Raw genomic sequence first — 23,564 nt, forward strand, 5'->3', positions numbered from 1 at the left:
TGCAGCAGTTTTTCCTGCAAATTCTGATGTGTTCTGGAAAATTTCAGGAAAAAAAAAATAGGTAAGAAGCTCCATAAGAGTGTTCTACAAAACCAAATACAAACACATTAATGGTCTCATGCTTTGCTATCATCACTCCCCAGCACTGACCTTACTTTGGGTTGTGTCATGGGAACTGTATTAACAATTTGCACTTCTCTTATGAATGTTTTTGTATTCTTGTACCCATAGGAATTCCTGCTCTTATGCATAGATAGAGGGGAAAGATCATAACAAAATATACTGCAATTCTTCTGCTACCAGCTTTCCACCCAGAGGTGCTGGACACCATCCCTGTGATCAGTGGAAAAGGAAGGCAGCCAATGCCTCCCAGGACAGGTCTCTGTGACAGGCACATAGTGTGGGAATTCACCACTACCATTTTGAAGCATGTCTTCTTATAGATTCTTTTTCCTCATAACTGTTACTAAGCACTAACAGTACTACAGGAACTTGAGTAGTAATAATAAATATGCCACCCAATACAACAAGGCACATCAGTGCCTTCCAGGAAATCTTAAGAGAAATTGGGTCACAAGATTCTTTGGAGCAAAGATGAAAGCTCTGCATTCATTCACAGCCATACTCAGCAGCAGCTCCCCTCTGCTACTTGAAAGAGCATGCAGGGCCTGTAGGCAGCAACAAGTTCTCCAAGGAGAACTAAAACACAGAAAAATCTTCTTCTACCCTTTAGCCTTTCATGGAAACCTTACCAAAAATGGTAAGTCCTGGGATAACAGCAAAACCAGGGATAAGATTTCAAAATATTCACATTGATTCAAATAAAATGCTATGGTTTGAAGTAAAACAAACCTCATCATACGCACTCGCTATGGATGCTCAATGCTGCTTCCCAATATACATTGACTCTGAGCTGATTTCAAACAAATTAAACTGAATATACCAAAAGAAAGACTTTTTTCTGTTTATGCTAACAGTTCTGTTTTATGAGCAATAATAATGTCAACCAATGGTTAAAACTTTTAAGAATCCATCAGTAGTATGAATAAAAATCAATTTAAAAATAGCTGCATTTAGAAGGCATCCACATACTGAAATACAGTATAACCCTGAATAATGTGGATTTTCTGTAATTATGCTTAGATTTACTCTTGAGGTAATTGTTGCTACAGAAGTTACACTTTCATTATTTCTTTTCTTACTATTCTTCATACTTACCAAACACAGTAATGACTGTCATGAGTCAGAGATAATTATATCAGCCTTATTTTTCAGAGTCAGGTTTGTACCATGTGTAACATAATCCTGATTCAACAGCTTCAGCATATCTGGGACTGAAATGAATACAGCTCAAAGTTCATTCTCACCTGTTACTCTGCCTTTGATGCCTGCAGCAGATACAAACCCAATTCAGCACAGCATTTCAACTTTTATCCCTATTTAACCACTTGTTAAAAAAAAAAAGAAATAATAGTAAGTACAGGAGCAACAAATTATTATCTCAGTCCAGCTAGAGCTATTGGTGTGTGGATTCAATGGACTGCCATCTGTTAAAAAAGGGATCTATAGAAGACAGAAAACAGGTGGGAATTGTACCCAGCATCAGCCTCACAGCAGATGCAGACGTACACAGCACACTTACAGGTCTACACCACTTCTGCCACTCTCCTCAGAGAAAACAAATGGGGTGCCAGTTTCCTACTGGTAATGTAATGATCCTGGGAAAACAAGTGCTGGGAGGGCAGGATGTAAAACAGCACTGCAGGCCCCCCCCACTGCCCGTGTGTGGGCCATATTGTTGGAGGGAAATAATGCTTTTGTTCTCTCCACTCAAATATTATGGCCTTTCTCCTGAGGCTCCTAAGGCACATCTGGTAGGGGGGGTGATGTCAGACAAGCATGGTACAGCTCACTGTGGCACCTTTCAAATGAAGGCCAGCTACACTACCTTGAAGTTTCCTGGATGGGTGAGCATTACCTGCTGATGAAAACCAAAATACAGAAGATGAGACCAACAAACCAGTTTAGTCTAGAGATAATTACAACTTCATTTAACTTGCATCTACAGCAACTGTCAGTGAAATTAATTACTGGTTTTTGTCAGTGTCAGCACACATATGATACACACTTCTGTCAAGCTCTCTGTGCTTCCTCTTCCATTTCCCCGCTCTGGCATGAAACATGGCAAGTGGTACAATTATCGCTCTTTAGCAGAGGGCAAAGGAAAGAAACTGATTGACACACTGAACATACTGACTTCTCCTTGTGCTGGTTCTCCAGGCTGGGCTGGTGCCATACCAGCAAGGGCTCTGAGGATGAAGCAGCTCTATTTTAGATGAACTGAGAATGTCAGCCCCCAAAAGTTATCAAATGCTCTTCTATCTTTAGGAAGCATAAAAGGCACCTCAGTGTAAAGAAAGAATGTGATACAATTTTGAAGTCCTCTCTTTCCCTGGACTTTCTGACTCCTGAGGACAAACAAGGCCTTATCTACAACCCAGAAAGGGATCCATTTGTAATCTGCACCTGCTTTACACCCCAATGCCTGGCACAAGGCAATGAAAGCTTGTCTAGTGTTAATGTGAACTGCCTTCATTGCAACAGAGATGAAACGTAAATATTCAGAAATAAATTTGTAAGAAAATCATGAGGTATTTTAGAGCTTTAATACATCTGACTGAAAAGAAAAACAGTTTCAACTGCATACCCACATTAGCAAATAAAGAACACACATATTTTGTTGTGAAACAGGGGGACCACAGCAGTGAGACTGAATGCTACTAATTACTCCATAATGGAAAAAAACCAGGTCACCTACTGGCTTGGCAAGGCTTTTGTTTGTTTATTTGTTTCTTAAGAACAAACAAACAGGACATACAATTAAGAGCACAGCAATGACCTTTCTACTCCTCATTCCTTTGTGATTCATCTTTAGGGTTTAGTTTTGTTAAGGGTATGAAATGCAAGTTTCCATTTCCTGGTAGAGTAATTTAAAAGAGGAGAACCTGGAAAACAGAATCCTCAAATCAATCTTTAAAATAAGAATCTTTAAATCAACACCAGTTATGTTAGTCATAAACATGACAACTATTAAAGCTTTTTTTAAAAAAGTAGTCTTTTTCTAAAAAGGAAAACAATAACTTATGATATATGCATTTTAGATATTATTTGTATGCTGTGGGCACAGCTGACTTGAAAGGAAAGGATTACTTAAAACCTTAGAACACTCCAGACATTCTGCCTTCATTTTTAGATTCTCTCATTGCTTAGATTCTAACTTGTTTCTGTTTTGTTTACAAAATGATCACATTGTTTCATTAAAAACTGCTTAGTAACAACTTGTCTGTGAAACTGAAAAATAAATAAGTTTAAAAAGCAAACAGAAGCAAAAGAACCATTGCCCAAGGACTTAAAATTCAAAGCAGAAATGTTTAGTTCAGGGACTTGTATTTTCAATTACTTTCTGAGTTTAAGCATAAGACATATATTTTTAATATATGGAAAACCATCTGTGCTTCATGGCCTATATAAAATGAGTAGGGTAATTTTAAGTCAAGGTTCCAAATAATCAGAGTACAAATCACACAAACAGCACTGAAACTCAAACCATTTAGGAAAGAAAGGGCTTGAAAACAGAATCATCTTTGCATGCCTCAAAAGCTGGTCATTTCAGATTAGTAGAGAAGTCCTTTGGCAAAAAAGTCAGAGTGAACACAAATCCTATCTCTAGACATATCTGATACTTTTCTTTGTTTGTTTTTCCTTTTTGTCAATTACAGACTGAAGTCTTTCACCCCAGTTAACCTCAGTTTCATTTTTGTCCACAAAAAATAAAGCCAAGCTGAGTTTTGAACTTTCATTTCTATAGATGATCCTCTTCCCTTGAAGGCAAGCAGTTTCACAACTTCTGTTAAACGCAACCGGGACAAAAATCAGGAGTGAGGGCAAAAATATTGAGAATTATCTACAGTGATTGAATAGGGATCCCCCACCGAAGTTAGCAGAAATTTGGTTCAAATCCTACCAGAACAGCAGAGAGAGGCAACCGAACTGTTGGCTCAAAGAGCAAAGATGGCTTTGGAAAACAACTTTAGAGAAAAGGTGCCAGGTCATTCCATTAGGGCAGAAATACTGAATCATATTCAGTCCTCAAGAGATACACACAGCTTTCAGTAATTCAACACAAGTGTAAAACACTAGCAATGGATTTAAGAGATAAATTCATTATCCTTCTGAGATTTGACCATGGTAATGTGAGTTTTGAGGGGCTTATGCTATAGGTACCCTGGACAAAAGCCTTAAAAGAAGGGAAAGTTCAAGCTATAAATACTAATGAGGAAAGATCCAACATCTTTCAGCTGGCTAAACAATGAGTTCAGGAGAGTCAGGATCCTTCCTTCTCTATTCTTTGCATATTTTTGATATATCACAACAGAGTATAAGGCAACATCAGTTCCCCTCTGCTCCAGTGTAACTAAAGATGGGCATATTTTTTTTGAACACAACAAAATCTTTCTCTGCCACCAAATATGTTAAACATCTCATAAAACGACATTGCATTCCTTTTTTCATTTAGGAAGGAGGAGCTAACTGGCTGCTGCAGTTAGCAGGAAATTCCATTGACAATAAAATAAATAAATCAACCAATCGTCTCAAAAGCCTATGATTCAATTATATGGGTTACAAAGAGCTTGAATTTGACAGTCAAATGTGTTCTTCTCTAAGATTTATCTGTGAACTTCCAATGTGAGAACTGAAGTGGAATAAACTACTCAGTAAAAATGAAGATATCTGGAAGGAAAAATTAATTAATTCAGTATGGCATAACACAAAGACTGTCTGGTGCCCATAAAAGCAACAGAAGTTAAACAGCTCAGAAGCAAAAAAAAAAAAAATGGAGGAAAGCTGCCTTACTGTTTATGGATCTGACAAAAGCCACAAACTCTGGGCTGTGAGTTTGCAAATGCAGAGACAGAAGTGTTTGAAGGCAGCAGACAGCTAAGACTTAGCCAGATCCTCATCTAGAATGTATCAACAAGGGTTAGAAAAGCCTGAGAAACTCTACTGGTGAATCAACAACTTCCCTCTAAATGACCTAAAAGCCCTTTCCTGTGCATTTTGAAACAAGGGGATTTTTGCCTGGGCCAACTTGTGCTTCAAAAGCTCAGGGACAAATGGGTGAGATTAAAAAAAAGAGAGAGAGAAATTATACAGGAAGACTGTTGAAGTCTATGACAACAGCTTTTGAAGATTTAAAATGCAAGTTAAAGATTCTCTGCAGACAGAACAGAGCAGCACAAGGTCAGTGATGTATTTGCCATTAAGGAAATTGCCAGGTAAATCAGGATATTTCAGTACTTCAATGAAAGAATTTAAATATTAAATGACACTGGGGAGCTATATCACAATGACAGTACTTACATTACAATTGGAAGACCCATCAAGTGTCGAGTAAGAACCATCAGGCCATTCTGTAGCATCTACAGTGCTTGATTGCCTGTGCTGGGCTTCATATTCTTTCAACTGAAATTTGAAAAGACAGAACATTTTTCAGTGACAAGGAGAGATCAAGCTTCATTAATATCGTAAGAGTTAATGTGATTTCATTTTTTTTCCCCATGTATCATTGTGGATCTGGGGAAATCTGAATTTTTCCACTGCATGACTCACTTATTCAAAATAAACTGTCCAACAACCAGAAGTATTAAAAATTAATTGCTGGGGTTTTTTTTCTTAGAAGGAAATTATCTGTAAATACTGGCATTTGATTACCTATTGTTGGTAAAACATAAATTACATGTCCCCATCTCAGAGGCAGAGTTTACAGTGGACAGACTAAATCACAATGACTTGCCAATTTCCTTCATAAAGAAAATTATCTGCAGTAAAGACTAGGAACCATCCTCTGTAATTAAAAAAAAATAATCTCTCCCATTGTTCAATAAAAGGCTTCAGATAAAACCAATATTACAGGAGTCAAAGCGCTGTAAGGATCAAGAACTGGCATTTTAAAAAAACAAGGCTGTTGCTAGTAGCTCAGACCACTAGAGGGAAAATCTACCAGTCCACATATGAAATATCAGATTAGGTACTACCCTTTCACCCCACAAAACTAACAGCAGAGAAGAAAAAGAATTCTCAATATTCCAACACAGTAATTTTAAAATCTTGCATTTTTTTCATTGTATGATTTCCAGAAAAGCAATATTTTCTTTAGACTATAACATAAATTTATATTCTACAATAATCTATTTCATGATGTAGTATATCAGTAAAGATATTTATCTGACTGCTAACTAATCTAAATGATGTTTTCTCTAATGGAGGACGTACAAAAAAATCCTGTGTTCCATCAGAGAATTCTACACAAAGGTTGTGGCAATTAAAACCCTGGCCCTATTGCTGCACAAATGCAATACTTTATTAAGAACTAAAAGACGTTCTTTTTCTTGTGGCTTATTAACACTTAAGAGTTTGTAAAGAAACACTTGTGACAGCCACCTTAAGTATAAAAAAAACCAAAAAACCCTGTGTTGTACATTTGACATAATGATATATGCTAAAAATGGCTGAATATGGTTTTTTGAATGTTATTAAAGTAAAACATCACCTTTTTGGCTAAGAAATAAGCATGAAAAATTTTAGCTTAAAGGAAAATAGTAAGACATATATGTGTTTTGAATTGAGTAAGGCAAGCTCAGCAAAACCTGAAGCATTTCTATTGGTACTTAAACCTATGAACATAATAAATAAGAGCTAGTACAAGTCAGAGAGATTCTTCTCCCTCAATTTAGACAGCTGCAATGAAAAAGTCTGCACTTAATCTTTTCTCTGATTAGCACCTTGTATTGTTACTGGAGAGAAGCAATGCTTTTAAGACTCAATTTACTATATCCATCCATTTCTCATTGAGCTAAATCTCACTTTTCCCAATAAACAAAGGAATTACTGTCTAATTTATGCTACCATTGCAATGGGGCAAACAGGCAGACTTTCTCCACCTTCTCCTATGTTTTGTGAATGAAGCAAAACTCCAGACTGATACATCCTACATTCTAAAATATGTTTGTCAAGAAGATTGAAGTATGCACATATCATACCCTAGCAAGTGCTTCCTCAATGGTGATCATCTTCTCTTTCACCATCATCATCAGCTGGATCCGTTCCTCATCACTCATTGTGATCTCACTGGCCACATAACCGACATCCTCTCCTGCACAAAAAAAAGCACAAATATTTTAAGCACATGCACAGGGCTGGGTACATTGAAACTGCATTTTACCCAGTGCTCTCAAATCTGGCTGGTCAGAAACAGACCCTCCCCAGAGCAGGCTCGTGGTATGATTTCAAAGAGCAGAATGATTTTGAAGTAACTGAGCAATAAAAGGAAGTAATTTAGAACTAAAAAATGAATTCTACTTTGATACTGAAAGCAAGCAAGCACGAAAAGGAGAAATAAAAACTGACCATCATCACATGGCTATTGACCCTGAAAGACAAGAATTAAAAGAGGAGGTGCTAATGCGGGAAAAGTCAAGCACTCTCAGCCCTGAGGAATACCGGAATCAGCTGTCAGAACTTGCCTGTTTAGGAATGGTGTGTTTGGCCCCTGCAGCTCTCTGCTGTGAACTGGCCACTGCTTGTGATCTTTCCAAACTAATCACCCACACAGTGCCAGATGTATTGCACTCTCAACTACTTCTCCTTCTGGTATGTGCTTGGCACATCAGCACAGACAGGACTTGCCTCAAGAACCAGCAAGGACCCACATTTAAGTGCAAGTGTGTCCCTTTTGGACCTACTAAATGGGCTTTTGTCATCTTGCACAATCTACCTGAACACAGAGAGAAACATCTGTTTGCAACATAAGAAGCTAACAGATACACATGGGGAAAGAGAAATTTTCTGTGTGAAAAGAAATACTTAATGCAATCCACAGCTGCATCTTTTGCAGAAGAACTAGAGAAAGACACCTTGGTTTAAGTGGGATCAATCCTACATTTGCACTGATCACCAGAGACACTTTTACTGCTTCTTCTTGTAGTATCTTCTACAATGACAGGCGGGATTCAAGCCTAAAGCAAACAGGTCAAAATAACAAAATGCCAAAGAAAGGAGAAATATCCTTCTAATTCAAGCAGGACAGTATTTCTCTTATCAAGTTGGGACTAGGGAAAAAAATCAAGCATTTTGTTTAGGTACACGTATTATTTTATATATTAGCTGCATCACTTCACATGTGTGCCATCACTGACAGTCAGGACCAAAGGCAGCCCAGCCTCATCTCTGCAGCCTCAAGAATTTGACTTGGCATTCTGAGCACTGTCATGATGAACCAAACTTGTAACACTTCCAGAGCCACAGACCCCAGCTGCCACACTATTACAAATGCTTTTTATTCCTTTGTGATGCTGGCTCCTTACATTTTATAGGATAGGATGTGCACTATTGAAAAAGCTTTACCTTTTGAAGTCTGCCTCATTAGTCCTTTCTGGTTTTTTCGGAAATTCTGCCAAAAAAACTTATTTTTCTTTTTCCAGTCTGCTTTCCCTAAAAGGAAAGTGGAGTGGGAGGATGAGGGGAAAGGGAAAAAAAATTAGAAAGAAACACTAGTTAGTAAATTCTAGAGAAGCTTTTAAACATTACATTGCATTTTAAAATCAGAAACAAGAATAAAAAACCCTCAAATTTTCTGGTTATTCACACTAGAACTATGTTGATGTAGCTATTTCAGGGCAATGCACATTCTTTTATAACTGCCAATGCTATAGAGGAATGAAATAAGCCAGTAACTTAAATATTTTTAATCATAAATAGAAAATATTTTACATTGATTTTGATGTCTGCTGAGTTGTTAATGTCAAGTTGGGAAGTGTTTTTTAAGTATTTTGTTGGTTTAATCTCTTTAACTGAATCAAAATTATGCAGCCTAAGCCACAGCCCAGAAAAGTGATTTTCTAGTATATCTGTGCATACCTATCAAGAAATGAAATAATTAAGATATACACACACATGTTCTGCTACTTAGCATGAGATCATCAGCTACACCTGACTCTTGCTCTCTGTATGTGGACTGTACAAGGCTGGGTCTCCATGCCCACAAGGAACAGATTTCCATATGGATTGATGACCTCAAAGATTTGCTATAGAAAGAAAAATGGGACCTAGCTCAAGGTAGGGCATATATATCTGTGTTCTGTTGAATTAACCAGGGTGCATACTATAAAGTTTATGTCACCTACAAATGAACACACTGTGCCTGATCTGGCAGAAATGCTACTGACAAAGAGCTATTAGTATTTAAGATCTTGCCCTGGATGACCTAGAGCTGAGCTTCCTGACTATCTGAAATACTGCTTAAGTTTAGACTGTGTGGATTTGGCCCTAGAACAGCAATAAAAGCAAACAAAGAAGAAAAATCTCCCAAATTCATCTTTCTTTTCCAATAAGCAATTTCAGAAACAACGAGAGATGTTGGCATGACACAAACAAAAATAACAAAGAACTCCCATTATTTACTGGTGGTAATTTTTGGAATACAAAAGGACAGGCTAGCAGTGATCTAACATGCAAACATTTTCAATTCAATATAACAAGTCCAAAGATGCATATTTATCACATGAAAATGCTGGCTGGGCAGTTTTAGTGATCACTGAGACACTCAGCATCAAACTGAAAGCTGCTGAGACTAGCCCTTCACCCACACAAATGTTGCTGACTTCTGCCAGCTCTTCACATCCCAGCACAAGCAAAACTCAAAAGCTGCTTAAGAATTCCATTGGAGTATCAAATAAAATGAAATATACTGACCTACAGAGCCTTCTTCTGAACTTGATTTATGAATGGAGAGCCTAGGACACAAAAGAGAAATGGACTTATTGATGCAGGCTTTTCACATTTCAGGGGAGTTGTCTGGTTACAGTAAATTATAGTTTCCAAACAATATATCATGAGCTGTTTTCTCTTCCCTTTTCTCCCGAACACAGCAAGTTGGAAACGAAAACTGAACCTACTGGTCTGACCACAGTAACTGAGTTTCCTTCTGAAATGTACCTTTTGTGACCAGCATAGAAAAATATATACTGACAGAAACCAACAGTTCAGGCAAAGGAGTCCAAGGATTCCTCAGTCCAAGGATTCCTCAGAAAAACATTTATTCACATAGTTTGCCCACTTTCATTTGCAAAACAGTAATTTTGTTGCCTTAAAAACTGTAGAATTGGGATGCTGCACTTGTTTAGCTGTACATCAGTTTTCAACCTATTTGGTTTTAATCTGACAATCTGTATAAGTATGTGCTCATTACATCACCAGAAACCACCATATGGAAGACAGTAGTAGAGATTTAAAGACAAAGCGGAAAAAGTTTGTCCAGACCCTGTATAGTACAACCATAACTGACTGGAGACTACAGCTTCTTTCTCCCAAATCCCTTCTGTGTGCTTCCTCAAAAGCTAGCTGGAGACACTTAGCCAAGTCTAGAATATGGGCTTTACAAACAACCCACTGAAATATCAAGTATATCTTTTGTTCTTGGTCTTTATGTTCACTGAACCAGCTTTTCAGAATGGATTGTAAGTCAGTGCCAACTCATTGTGGGATCTCTGATGAGACGACATCACCCCGCTTCACTGCCTTTTGTACTCTGTGTGCATAAATGGAGCTAATAGAAATTACCAAACCTTGCATTATTCTTTGAAGCCTTCCTGTGGGAATTGCCATTTAACCACACCGCAGCAAGGCAGTGAAACGACTTCTGCAAGCATCAAGGGCTTTGCAGGAGGCTCCATGTGCAAAGCACCACTGCAGTGTCTTTGCTGCAGGCTCGGCCCCGTGACACGCCAATGTCCCGATGTGCTGGCTGTGCCCAGTACCAAGGAGCCCGAAAGCCAAATCGTTCCCTGAATGAGGCCATGTAACAACACACACACGACACACTCTTGCTGTCCACGCACAATGTCTGCCGGGCTCCTTTAGCTCTCTCAGACCCCCAGCAGAGGGCAATAAAGAGTTTCTGATCAATTCACTAAACCACTTGAAGGGAAATTACAGTTCAAGCCAGGTCGGCGTTCAGAAGACACAAGCAATTACTGGCCAACATCTTATAAGCAGGAAACACATGCGCATCAATTTACAAAGGTATCATTAAAGGGGAAACGAGACAGTACGAAGTTTCAGTGTGATTCAGTAATTAATCTAGACAAGGAGGGTGTGGCAAAAGTGAAGCTCTGAAATACGACCTCTTTTAAAACTCAAGACTGCTCAGAAATTTAATCCAGCACAAACTGCAAACTAATTGATGCAAACAAACTCCAAATTTTTAGTGTACCAGGAGGAGGGAGACATTTAGTGTCTTCCTGGCTGTTTACTCTTGAAGGGGAAAAGTCAGTAATATGCCACCAGATGCTTAATTTTTAAGAAGCCCGGTGAAAAGGTGAAAAATACAAATCCCATACTTTCTGGATAAAAATTTCCATAAAAAGCCTTTCAAGAGGGCCAGAAATCAATCCAGACACTTCAAAGTAAAGTTGTCCGTAAGTATTTTTCTAAATAAAGATAAATCAGATTTAAAAAGTACGTGGAGTTGTAATGGAGATTTTTCTTTTTATGAAAACCAAACTCTGTTGGAACTGACAGAATTAATCCGCTACATGTTTTGCAGATGAGCATGGACTCCACCCATCAAGCAGTTATTCAATTTATTTTAAATGAATTTAGTATCCATGAAATACCAAATCACCATCCTTAGAAAATAAAATCTGCTCATTATCAGAACTCTGCCTCACTAGTGAAATCACCCTTAAAGTGGAGAGGCAGTCTCTTGTACTCTGTGGCCTCCAAATCCATTTTAATCCTTTTCTTCTCTTGCACAGTTGCCAAAAACGATGCAAGGAAGCAGCAGGTGTAGCAGCAACATTTGTGATGTGGACATCTGTTCAGTATGAGTGAGCCTGAGGCCACCAACTCACCATAAACTGGCCTCCAAAGAAAGGGAAGGGCAGTAGGAGCAAACATCTGACACCAGAGAGGTTGAGGAGAAAAGCAGGATCCACAGCAAGCAGACCATCTTCTCATTTATAACTGATTTAAGAACTATGCTGAGTTTCATCAGAGAATGCAAATTCCAATTATCATTTCACGCATTCCTTCAAGAGGAAATCTTCCATGACTGGGCTGACCTTGAAAATGCTAACAGCTGCTCTGAAGAGATGGAAATGCCAACAAAACTTACCACATAGTGCCTGATAAGGCACTTGTTTTTTAGTTCTACCCGACAATTCTGATGCTTAAAAATCCTCACTGAAATCAATCAAGCATTTTACTTCCTAGATGTCTGGTGAAAAATTCCAGACCACCTTGGTGTCGCTGTATGTTTGATTTGCAAATTACACTCCCTTATTCTGTTAAATCTGCAGCGCTTCTGTGAACGTGCACTGAAACTGATTTGTGCTCTTCCATTCATAGACTGATAACTTGTACTGAAAGTTAATGATGCAGTGACACTTGGCAGAAGTTTCAGCACTGTGTGTCTGAAAGAGAGCCAAATGCCATTACTCCACCATGGAGGCCTTCATTTTTGTTGTGGTCTGATGTACAACTTCATTAGCAAGCTTTCACATGAAATGTACTGCCACTGCATAAAACACAAGAAATGTATGGGTATATGTTCACACAACAAGGAACAAAACAAGATTTACAGCCAGAGGGAAGGAGTACTTTCTTATCAACCCATAATCTCTGGAAGTGGGCAGGAGATGGGGTCAAAACTATAATTCTTTAGTCTCACAAATCCAAAGCCATCTCTAAGCCAGTACATTGTGCCTCTTCGAGCCAAAGCCTGAAATAAACAAATGAGGAAAAAACCTCACAAAACCCAAAACAGAAATGGAGCTGCTTTTGAGAGGACTCAAATATTACTGCCTTAGAAAGTTGACGGGTTTGAAGAGAATTTAGTAAACTACATCAGGCCACTCAGTGATCAGTGACAAAAAAATTAGTAGCAACAGCTGGAGCAGAGAACCTGGACCAGGCACTCGCTGATTAGAAAGACTGGATTAACAGAAATGAGTTTACTTTCAACATTAAAGTGTTCAAGTATACAAATAAGATGGACACAAAAGTCAGTCTTTCAAATGCTGGTGGTTTGCAAATGACAGAGTACCTGGGGATACCAGGTGGAAAAGGATGGCTGAGAAAAAAATCTACATATTAATCCTAAAAAGCATAAGGATGGAAATTCCAACGGCAGTACAAAGAATATAAAGAACAAATATATATGGGAATGGCTGTACAACCATTATTCATGCTCAAGAAAGATAAATTCAAACTAGATGTGGTATAGAGAAAGTTTTTTGAATAGACAGGGAACTGGACAGCTGATCTTAAAAAAGAAAGCTAGAGAAGTTTTGTCTGTCAAATTGGAGAGCTGCAAGAAGATTAACTTACTGTCTATAAATAAATCAGGCACAGGAACAGACACATGCTGGAAAAAAAGTAGAAAAGAGAAGGTAGCTTTTCCTATTTGGACAAACTGCCAACAGTAGGTAGAGAAAAGGAAAACAAAAAAAACCTCAAAAAACTTATATAACTGCTTTTACAGGAGGCTGCTTGAAAGATAAAGAGACCAGACCAGACATCTTAAACAGACCAGACCAGACACTGTCATAAGGATTGCCTCTGGAGGGCACTTTTGGTTCTTGTTTTGCAGTCTGGGGGCTTTGTAAGAGCAATGTCAAAACCTGACATCTAAAATGGTCTCTGAATCTATCTTTCCATAAAAGTGGTGCAGTGGGGATAACACTGTTACACTTAAGCAATACCTTTGAAACCTAGAGGTGGTCTCCAAAACTTGGTGTGCAAGGAAGACCCAATACACACATTTGGGTCATAAGCCAACTAAGCCTGTCTGATTATTAAGATTGGTTTTAACTAGGCTACAGCTTTCCAGTTAACTCTCAACTATTCTAATCTCAGACAGAAAAACACTGAGGCTAATCTTTCACAGAGAGTGGCTGACACTACAAGAGACACGTGCCCCGGGAATGTGCTGGTACTCCACAGAACTGGGAAAATAAACAAATGACACCACGCACTTTCATGAATGTGCCTGTTGATTTTTGAAATCTCATCATTCTCAGAAAAAATATGGGAACTGAGAATGATGGGCATTTATATTTTAAATGCACATGTGCTTCAACAAATGTCTGTGTCTCATTTATGGGCCATAAAATCCACAGGTGCATAGCAGCATATGATGATGAAACCACTACTGTTACCATCTTCGATAAACTGATAGCGCCCCTCTCATTCCTTACCAATGATTATTTATAGTACTCTTTGGAAAATGCTTTAGATGGGATTTTTAGTATACGAAATTTACGCATATTCAGAGCAGTGATAAACCAATGCAAAACCCATGCTGGCTCTGCTGAAAAGCCATTTGGTTATCTGTGTGCATTAGAAATGGCCCACTTACATAATTAGTATGAAAAACTGACAGACTTGTAACTGCTCCTGACTGAATACAAGGTAATTTATCTAACTGGCGCTGGCACAGGGAAGAAAATGGGCCTTTAGTATTTTTATCAAATTTGCATGAACCTGAAGAGAAAGGAGGCCTGCAAGGTTCTGACCTTGCTGGCACCAGTGTGAGAAAGGGATGGAAAGCAAAAAGGTTTCATTCAATTATCTTCTCATTAGGTTTCCATAGCAATGGCTCTTTAAGCAGGTCAAAACTTTCTCAGTGGAAACAAACACTGAGCTGCTTGTGGGCCGTGCGTTTGTATGTGTACTCTGTAGCATCACCAGCATGGAAGCCACCGCACTGGTCCCGTGGGCTCGGTCCATGGTCTGGCAGCAGGCAGATGGGGGTAGGCCATGGATTTAATAACAGAATACTTGCTCCCAGCCAGGGGGCAGATAATTGCCAGCTAAAAACTCCTTGAGAGCAAAGAGCCGGGCCCAGCGCTGCAGGCAATGCTTCCCTCCTCTGTCTATTGCTCACTCCGTGCCATCTCAACTCGCTGTGACAAGTCAGACTTTCTTGTGAAATGTGCCCTTCATACTTCCTTGTACGAAATTACCAGGCTTGAAATCTTCCAGCTGCTCAAAGGAGCACTGGTTTCCCTCCTCACGTGTCCCAGGCAGCGTTTGGCTGGCCTCTCACTCCCATTGTGTGGGTTATTGTGGGAGTTTCCTGCCCTACTTCTCTTGAGGAGGCTGTTTAAAGGCAGCATGAATAATTTGCCTTTGACTAAATCAAGCCTCAAACAAGTGAAAACAGGGCCATACACATTCACTGATTTTTTTCAATTCCTGCAAGGACAGGGTATAAAAAAATGAATCTTAAGTTAAAACATCTCAAGTAAAAAAAGCTCTTACTTCTTCTTCCAATATTCTTTTCCATTTTTAAACTATGCAAAAGGAAGAATTTATTCTCTTAGCAATTAAGTGCAGCCTTTAGCTACCTCAGTTTGGGGGATTTGTTTGTTTTTTGCTTTGTTCTTCTCAGTTTCTGCCCTGTCTCTGCCTTACATCCTCTTTCAGACGTGCACTCCTCTTTGAAGATGAGCTTACAAATACCTGCCAGAATTAATCTGGGCACTCTAAGAAGTTGCCAGAATCTAAACTGATAGAATTAAAACCCCCCTATCCATGACCTGGAGTGATGATATAATAACCTCCTGCATTCAAATCTTGACCTACAGTTTGGATGCTGCAGGAAAAGAAGACTGGGGAATCAATTGTTAAAAACCACTGGCAAAGGCCAGTAGATGAGTGTACCAAAGGGGGCAGAATTGAGGCTTGGATGAACCTTTCTGCAGCTTACACTGAAAACCACTGTGGAAAACAGGAACACTGAAATGCAGGTTCTCTCCCAGCCTTAGGCTGATACAGAGTTCCAGTTTATACCACGGGACACTGGAATGGCTGTACTGTGGCAAATTCATTGCAAAAAATTCTTAAAAACAGATTCAGTCAATCATGTCTCCTGCAGTGACAACAGATTCAATGCAGACAGCAGCCACTTGTGCTGTGGCCTCACTGCTTGCCTGCTAACAACCTCGGAGAAAGCCATTCATGCCCGAGGAGCCTACAGCCCCTGCCGTGACATTCCCAACAAGCCACCAGAAGAGACCTGGCCCAACTGTATGAATGGAAGGCATAGTGGCTCGGTACATCCTGCACACACGCAGGGTGACAGCCATTCACCCTCAGGAGCAGCTGAAGTAGGGAGCTGAGGTGCAGCTGCCAGAGGCACAGCAGCTCCCCCACGCCGGGGGAATGCAAAGCCCCTGAGCAATGCTGCCCTGTGTCACCTGCACCCCACACATGCCTGCTTTTATCCTTCTGTCTGTGTCTGGCCAGTTCCCTCCTCTGGCAGAGTCTCAGATTTAGGTCTTGAGTATCACAGGGTCAAGAATGTTTAAACTGTACTGAGCCACAGTGTGAGGAGTACAGCCGGATGAGTCGTGGCACTTGATACGAAGGGTGACCATTTACTGGTCAGAAGTGCACCTGAGTGGTACAGTTCAAGAAAGCACAGGTGATCCACACAGGAGGTGACAATTCATAACTGCCACACAAAAGTAGTGGGAATGACTGAAACATCAGATACATGGCACAACTCTTAGCATATACATTGTTTTCATCCTTCCCTTCTCTAGCAACTCTTAAGAAAAATATTCGCCTTATAGGAATGTCTGTACCTCATCCTATTTGTATGCAGTGCTCCTGAGTCTCTCACCCACTTCCTTTTCTTTCCCAGCAGATCTCAGATACACCACATCTGAAACACAGGCTGATGGAGCAAACAGTGACAGCAAACAGATCTATTTCCAAAGAGGGAAAACACACAACTTCCTTTCTGCAACATCCCCCCAGTTTTTCTAAAAACAGGATGAGAGTCAGGATGCAGAAGCCTGAGTTCAGGGGACTGGGTTTAACCTGGATTTCCTGGCAAACATGCAGAGCTCATCAGTCTGTCATGTAGACTTGAATGCTCAAAAATGGGAACAGGCTAAAAGCTGGTAACATTGTTTAAGTGCTCTGTTTACAATTATGAGAAAACCCTGCTCAGTCCTTTATCTGAGTAAACATCCTTGGGGTGTTGCCATCTCTTCGAAATAATAGGAATTGTATATACAATACATCCCCAGATGAACATGGTATGGGGTCAGAGATGTAACAGTAATTGCTGAAGAACACATTTACTGCGTGTTTTCTACACTAATGATTCTTCCAGCAAAAGCAGATGTCAATGTGTCTGTATAGAAGCACCTGTGGCTCTAGGGAGATTTTTGTTTAAAATTAATAATATCACTGTTAAAGATGCTGTTGCCACTTTACTGAAGGCACACTGAGAAACAGCAAAGTTACACTAGCACCATAACTGTCAGCAAGACTGCAGATTAAAAGATGGAAATCTTGGAAAGGGTAGAGGGAAGTGAAATTTATTATTCAGAGAAGAAAGGTACAAACACCTCATTCCATGTTCTGCATTAGTTGCTGAATATGACATAACTTAGAAACCTGGCAAACTGTTTCAAATTACAGAAGGAACTCCATACAGTAAGGCTAAAAACCAGAGCAGTTGTGAAGCAAAGCTTGAACAAACACGACTTTGTTTTCTGTTGTTTATGGCTAGCTTTTCAGGCCACATCAGTACCCTTGCTGTTACTCACATAAATCTCAGAGGCTTTTGCCTCTGAGTGAAGATTTTTCTTTCTTTGTCAGAACCAATCAAACAAAGGCATATTTGGTAGGGCACATAAAATGCACTGAGCAGGTTCACATATGCAGTCTTTTGTAGCTTCAGCTAATTAACAGGAACAGTGTTGCTAGCAACAGGGGAAGGTAGTATTGCCCCAAATGCCTTGGGGGTGGGGAGTGGGGGGGTGACGACAATGACTCGAAGTGACAAACATTTCTGCCTCCAGGCTCATTTAATCCCTTCTGCCTGCCTACAAACTCTGCTTCTGCTCATCTATGTTAGAGCACATCACTCACTAGACAGATACTTGTTGAGCAACTTGATGGACTGAGGGCACTGACTAATTCTGCACTGACTTTACAGCAGACTGGGCAGCAGGGTTAGTAAGATTCAAGGCAAGACTGAACATACACTTCTTGTCCACACAAACAGAATTTTTTCCTACCACAGACCACCAAGGTTAATCTATTTTCAGTGTGGCATACAGTGGAGCCTGTTGGGCTCTCTCTTCCAGCTGAGCAGCACAGAAAAGGAAAACCAAACCAGGTTAAAGCAAACATTGCTCTTCCCAACTTCCCTCAAAGCTTCTTTCTGTCTGGAATGTCTAAACTCTAGCAAATTAAACAACCATCCAGATGTGTTATTTTAAAACTTTAGACTTGGGTAGCATTAAGCTGTAGGGTGTGCAGGCAGCAGTGCCGGGTGAGGGTGCTACTGAGGGTGACCATATTCCAGCCAGACATTTGCTGCCTCCTTATTTTCGTAGAGATTTTTTTTCTTGGCACTGCACTTATTTTCTAAAGCAACCTGCTCAGAACACCAGACCAGAAGCAACTTCACCCTAGGAAAACATTTGTATTTTCAATATGTAGAATTATAACTGTTCTTGGATAAGCTCTTACTTGTGGAAGAGTACTCAAAAAACCACTTTTTCCAGCTCATGAAAGTCTGCATGTCGAGTTTTGAACAAATCTTTCCTTTTGCCCCACAAATCCTTTGTGAATATGAGAAACCAATGTACATCTGCATCAAGTTTCGTATTTGGCAAACTAGTCTTCTTACAACAAAAGAAGTTTTGTAGAAGGTTTACCACCCATCTTTCATGCAGCATGAGAGTGACATAAAAACTGTGTCCCCAAAGACACAAGCTTCCATGTCTAATAGCATGCCCACGCAGAAAATTCAGATTAAAGACATATACTAAACACCACAAAAATCCCTGGGGCCAACACAACATCCTTCCCTGAAAAATATCAAATTCAGCATATAAGTAGCAAATACAGGTGTATTGGATAGGCTTAAACTGGACATTTTTCCTGCAGATCAATTTTATGAACCCCGCCTCCCTGGAAGGGGTGATTTCTGTGACAGTTCAGTCTTCCAGGTAGAGAGGTGAAGCCAACACTGATATGGCCGGCTGTCACAAATAGGCACAGACTTGTATAATTTCAGGTTTCAATAATTTGTACAGTATTGAGTAGATACAATTTATTGTTTTCAAAATCTTGTCCAATTATCATGTGTCACATGGCCGTACTTATTGTGCAAGTATCTGGCACAACCTGTCCTGCACCAATTTCAAATATATGATCAGGTTAATCACATACACCATTCCACAAATCCTCAAATGGTACACTTCCATTCTTCAAAGGTCCGTAAAAATCACATGTCCCTTTCATCTGAACCAAGATAATATAATTTCCTTTAAGTGAGATAAATGGCCTGTCTCAGAGGAGTCACTCAGGAGATTTTTACTGATACTGTCTTCTCACTCAGTTATTTGTGGTAGAATTGAGGAACCTGGCTAGAACTCGTAAGTGGAGTTTTTTCCAAGTTCTGTGCTGTCCTCCTACGAGAGCTTCATCTCATTATTACCTGAGGTGGGATGATGATATTTACCTATGGGTAAAGTGCTTCGAGGCTGAGAGAGAAGTTGTATGATTATAGGATAACCTTGCAAGTTTACTTCCCAGATTACAGTTCCCATCTACCTGGCACTTCTGGTTTCATTATAATTTTGGACAGCCACGTATCCTTCAAAGATTCTTTTCCATATATGAGTATTGGAAGCACAAAGTATTAAACCTTTCTCTTTTAGCAGCATCTAATATGAGGACAGTGATGGCACCCAAGGTAATTCACCTTATCTATCTCAGGTTAGTGAGAATTAAGGTAATTCACTCAGGGTAATTCACCTTATCCATCTTAGGCTGTTTTGAAAATGAGCATCTACCTCAAGCAAACCATCTCTGCTTTTCTCTCTGAGTGATGAAGCAAGAGAAGGCACCTCTAAAAGACAATATATCACGTTCTTAAACCTTTAGCACAAATCAGCTTCCAGACAAGCTCAAAGGAAGACCTTAAATGTTACCCTGTTCTTTTGAGAGTTTTAAAATTCTTCTAAAAATTTTTTATACCTTCTAATGTTTATATATTTCTACTAGAACTTTCTCACACTGTTCATATAAACAATAATTATTTTACATTCTTCTTTGTACTGTTAGTTTAACCAGTATAGTTAGAGAAGTAACAATTTCATCCTCCAATCCACTGTCACTTTTAATATTCTATATATAGTGGAGTCAGAAAATAAAGTCTCTCTTTTAGTTTTCTTCCCTCTTTTACATAACATACATCTATAAGTTATTTTGTAACATAGTGCAACAATTAAGCAGTTGTTCACTGCCATACAATTGACTTCTATATGGTCAGTGCCCAGCAAAGTCCCATTCACTGCATCCACCAAAGACTGCTCCAGGACTGACAGTCCTTCTACTGAACTAGCAGAAGCAAGAAACCTTCCTATTACTGCCCAGTGGTGAGTCACTGGAAGATATTCAAATGTGGGACTATAAAAGCCTTACAAAAGCATGTCCCGTCACAAATGAATTCCATGTAGTCCCTCTGTACTCATCCAGCTGGCACTACCCCATGGAAGTGCAGGCAGTTGGACATAGAGTGTCAGTTGTCTTCATGCACCGCTGCACGTTACCCTCAGCAGCAGGGATCCAAGATCTTGGGATCAAAGGAAGGAGGCACAGAAAACAAGCACACACATTGCAGCAGGAGGTGACAGTAAACAGAAACCCTCTCAGTCCTCACAGAGAGGTTTTCATTAAGGATGCTAAAATTAAAGCTCCTTTTAGCTTGGTTTTAAGGACTTCATGCCCTTGGCACCTTCTTCAAAAGCACAGTCAGAAACTCAGGAGTGCACAGGAAAAGGAACATGATGGAAGTCTGTAACTCTCTCTTCCTGTCACCTGTCTTTTTTTGGTTGCATTTAGGTGTGGTCAAAGAAAGTGATTTTTAAAGCAGGCATAATTTGCAGAGAATGTGCAATCACTGATGTTCCTCAGAAATGACTACCAGTCATCTTGGTGTATGAACATCCCAAGTGCTCACAGAAAAGAGAAACAATAATCCTCCCCTGACACAAAAACCCAAAATAATAGGTCAAAAGTGAGGAAGAGAAGGAGCAGGTTTCAAAACAGGTTTCATTTATGGTGTCTGGATCTGAAATCTAGGTACATCAGTACAATCTAAAATTAATTTACTCCAAGGAAAAATAAAACATACCAAATTCCCCCTCCCTCCTTTCTCACTTCCTGTGCCTTCACTTACTTTCTTTCAGTGTCAGGTGTTGATGCGGTGCTGCTGAGACCAAGTGACTCCTGCAAGAGAAAACATGCAGCACTGAGAGCAGACACTAGAGAAGCTTTTACCAATTGATGCAGATATCAAATCAAAGAACAAACAAATAAAAGTTGATGATCAAATTCTAAGTGCTTACCTCAATCTGGGATCGCAGCTGTAGAGATGTGGGGCTGGTATCAGGTTTCTCCTAAAATACAACAAACTCAAGTTAATGAAATATCAAAATACCAGAAAGAAGAAATATGAAGGGGAGAAAAAGGGAAAAGAGAGTAACAGAACCAAGAACTATTTCAAAACAGTTCATACAGGAAACATTAACTACTCTAGAAAGAACTGCTTTCAGAATAAATTCTGAAATAATCCAGTAAAACAGCTAATTTCATACTTATCACTGCAGAAGACAGAAAGTAAAGCTGCCAAAATAGTTTTGTTTTCAAAACAAAATAGAAAGTGGGGTGTTTTACTTTCACTAGATCATCACACAATTTGTTAGATAAGTTCAAGTGCAATTTCCAAGAAATCACCTTCAGGAAAAATCTGGCATTAAAAGAAAATTCTCTGAGGAAAAAAATACTGAGAAGATGCAGATACCTTTCATCAAGACCAGCTTCTCACACAGAAGCATGTCAACATATGGAGTTCAAACCACTTTTCTACAAACATCTAGGATATAACCATCTACTTTATTATCCAGGTTCCCTTTGCCATTGATGGGGAGACACAGAAACTCCCACAGGACAACTTGCCTGACAGGTTTCAGCTACCTCAAGTTAGATGAGGGAGTCCCACTGGTGGTATCTAATTGAAGAGTGCAAGCCAACTGCTTAAAAGTTGGCTACTATTAACATGTCTAGCTGAAATTAGTGGGAAAACTCCAGTTAGAATGGAGAAGGATAATACAGTCATCAGTACTGAGAACTACACTTTGTTGGTGGATCTACATATGAAATCTTGGGGTAAACTACTTATTCCTACTTTATTCTCAGCCAGCCCTAGCCCTTGTGAAGTTATTGCAAAGTGAATTCTGTAACTTACTCATCATAGCTGGGTAAGCAGTGGTGTACACACTTCAAGAAAATAAAAAAAAAGGACATGGATTTGTTTCTCAGTACTGAAGGACTTCTTGTTCACGCATTCCTCAGCCTACATGTAAAACTCTTATCTCTGTGAAATTATACTTCCTATTCTTGTTGTTTACACAGAGGGTGACAAAACATTCTTGGGATTTAATAAAAAAAAAAAAAAAGAAAATCAGACACAATTTTCTGGAAATGCACCCTTTTAATACTAAACCGGAACTTACTACTGACTGCCATGAGGTGGTGTTGGACTAACCCACTCAGGAATCTGCAAGATCTGGAGTAGAAAGGATCCTGCTCTACCATCACACAACTGAGTCAGCTTGCACTGCTGGCCACAGGAGCCAGGGAGGGCACAGGATGGCTCACGGCCATGCCCCTAATGTCATGTGTGAGGCTGACACCAGGTCAGTGCCCTGCTGGGGATTTTTGTCTGACCATGCATTGTCTCCGTATCTGTTTTTGCTGATTTTGTAGCACAAAAAGGGAAATGAAGTCCTTGAGTGAAAGTGGACATGAAAAGGCGATCATGTTCACTTACTGAGAGATCCAATGGGATTCCTCTAGTCAAACAGAAGCTGGACCAAGGCCAGGGAAATTCCAGAGATGTCCACAGATAAGAGAAATTAAACTAGCTACTTGGGAAAAGGCATCCCTCTCTTTCTCCATTACTTCTGCCAAAATGGAATCTAAGTTTTACACCTGGAAAAGGCTGCAGGCACACTGCTGAGAATCTTCCTCAAACACTCTCCAAGCCCTGCCTAGCTCTTTGCCAGGAGGGAAAGATGAGCTCCATGATCCAAACACTTGCCATTCATGAGCACCTCATTTGTCCATACTCTGCTGCACTGATAAGAAAATGAACATTTAATCAGTTTTATGTTACAGTTTCAGTATGCCAGTAGGGACAACCCACCATGTCCCCAACAGGCCTTCTGATCCCAAGTTCCTGATATTTATCTGCTGTCATAAAAAGCTGCTTTGCTTCAAGTGTTTTGGTTTTTTATTTTTTAAATGTAGTTGTTTTGTGTAAATTTGTGTAACTTCTTGAGCAGTTGCTCATGAAGCCTGAGACAACTATTACATGAAAAGTTCCTATTTTCAGCATAAAACTACTC

At 39.6% G+C, this 23,564-nt stretch overlaps 1 protein-coding gene across 4 annotated transcripts in view; it reads right to left on the reverse strand.

Annotated features, from left to right (window-relative positions):
* Positions 1-23,564, reverse strand: part of LOC110468846 (SAM and SH3 domain-containing protein 1) — a 526,389-nt gene that overhangs the window by 40,100 nt on the left and 462,725 nt on the right. For 3 of the 4 annotated variants that reach the window (XM_021527027.3, XM_021527030.3, XM_021527029.2), the window contains exons 3-8: positions 21,504-21,554; positions 21,335-21,384; positions 9,811-9,851; positions 8,464-8,550; positions 7,101-7,213; positions 5,422-5,523 (exon numbers count right to left, since the gene is read on the reverse strand). In XM_021527027.3, the coding sequence (XP_021382702.2) occupies positions 5,422-5,523; positions 7,101-7,213; positions 8,464-8,550; positions 9,811-9,851; positions 21,335-21,384; positions 21,504-21,554 (444 nt within the window). The remainder of the gene's footprint in view (positions 1-5,421; positions 5,524-7,100; positions 7,214-8,463; positions 8,551-9,810; positions 9,852-21,334; positions 21,385-21,503; positions 21,555-23,564) is intronic. The other variant, XM_021527028.3, reaches the window with a different exon arrangement.

Source organism: Lonchura striata, chromosome 3 (genome assembly GCF_046129695.1).
Source record: "Lonchura striata isolate bLonStr1 chromosome 3, bLonStr1.mat, whole genome shotgun sequence".
Classification (NCBI taxonomy): domain Eukaryota; kingdom Metazoa; phylum Chordata; class Aves; order Passeriformes; family Estrildidae; genus Lonchura; species Lonchura striata.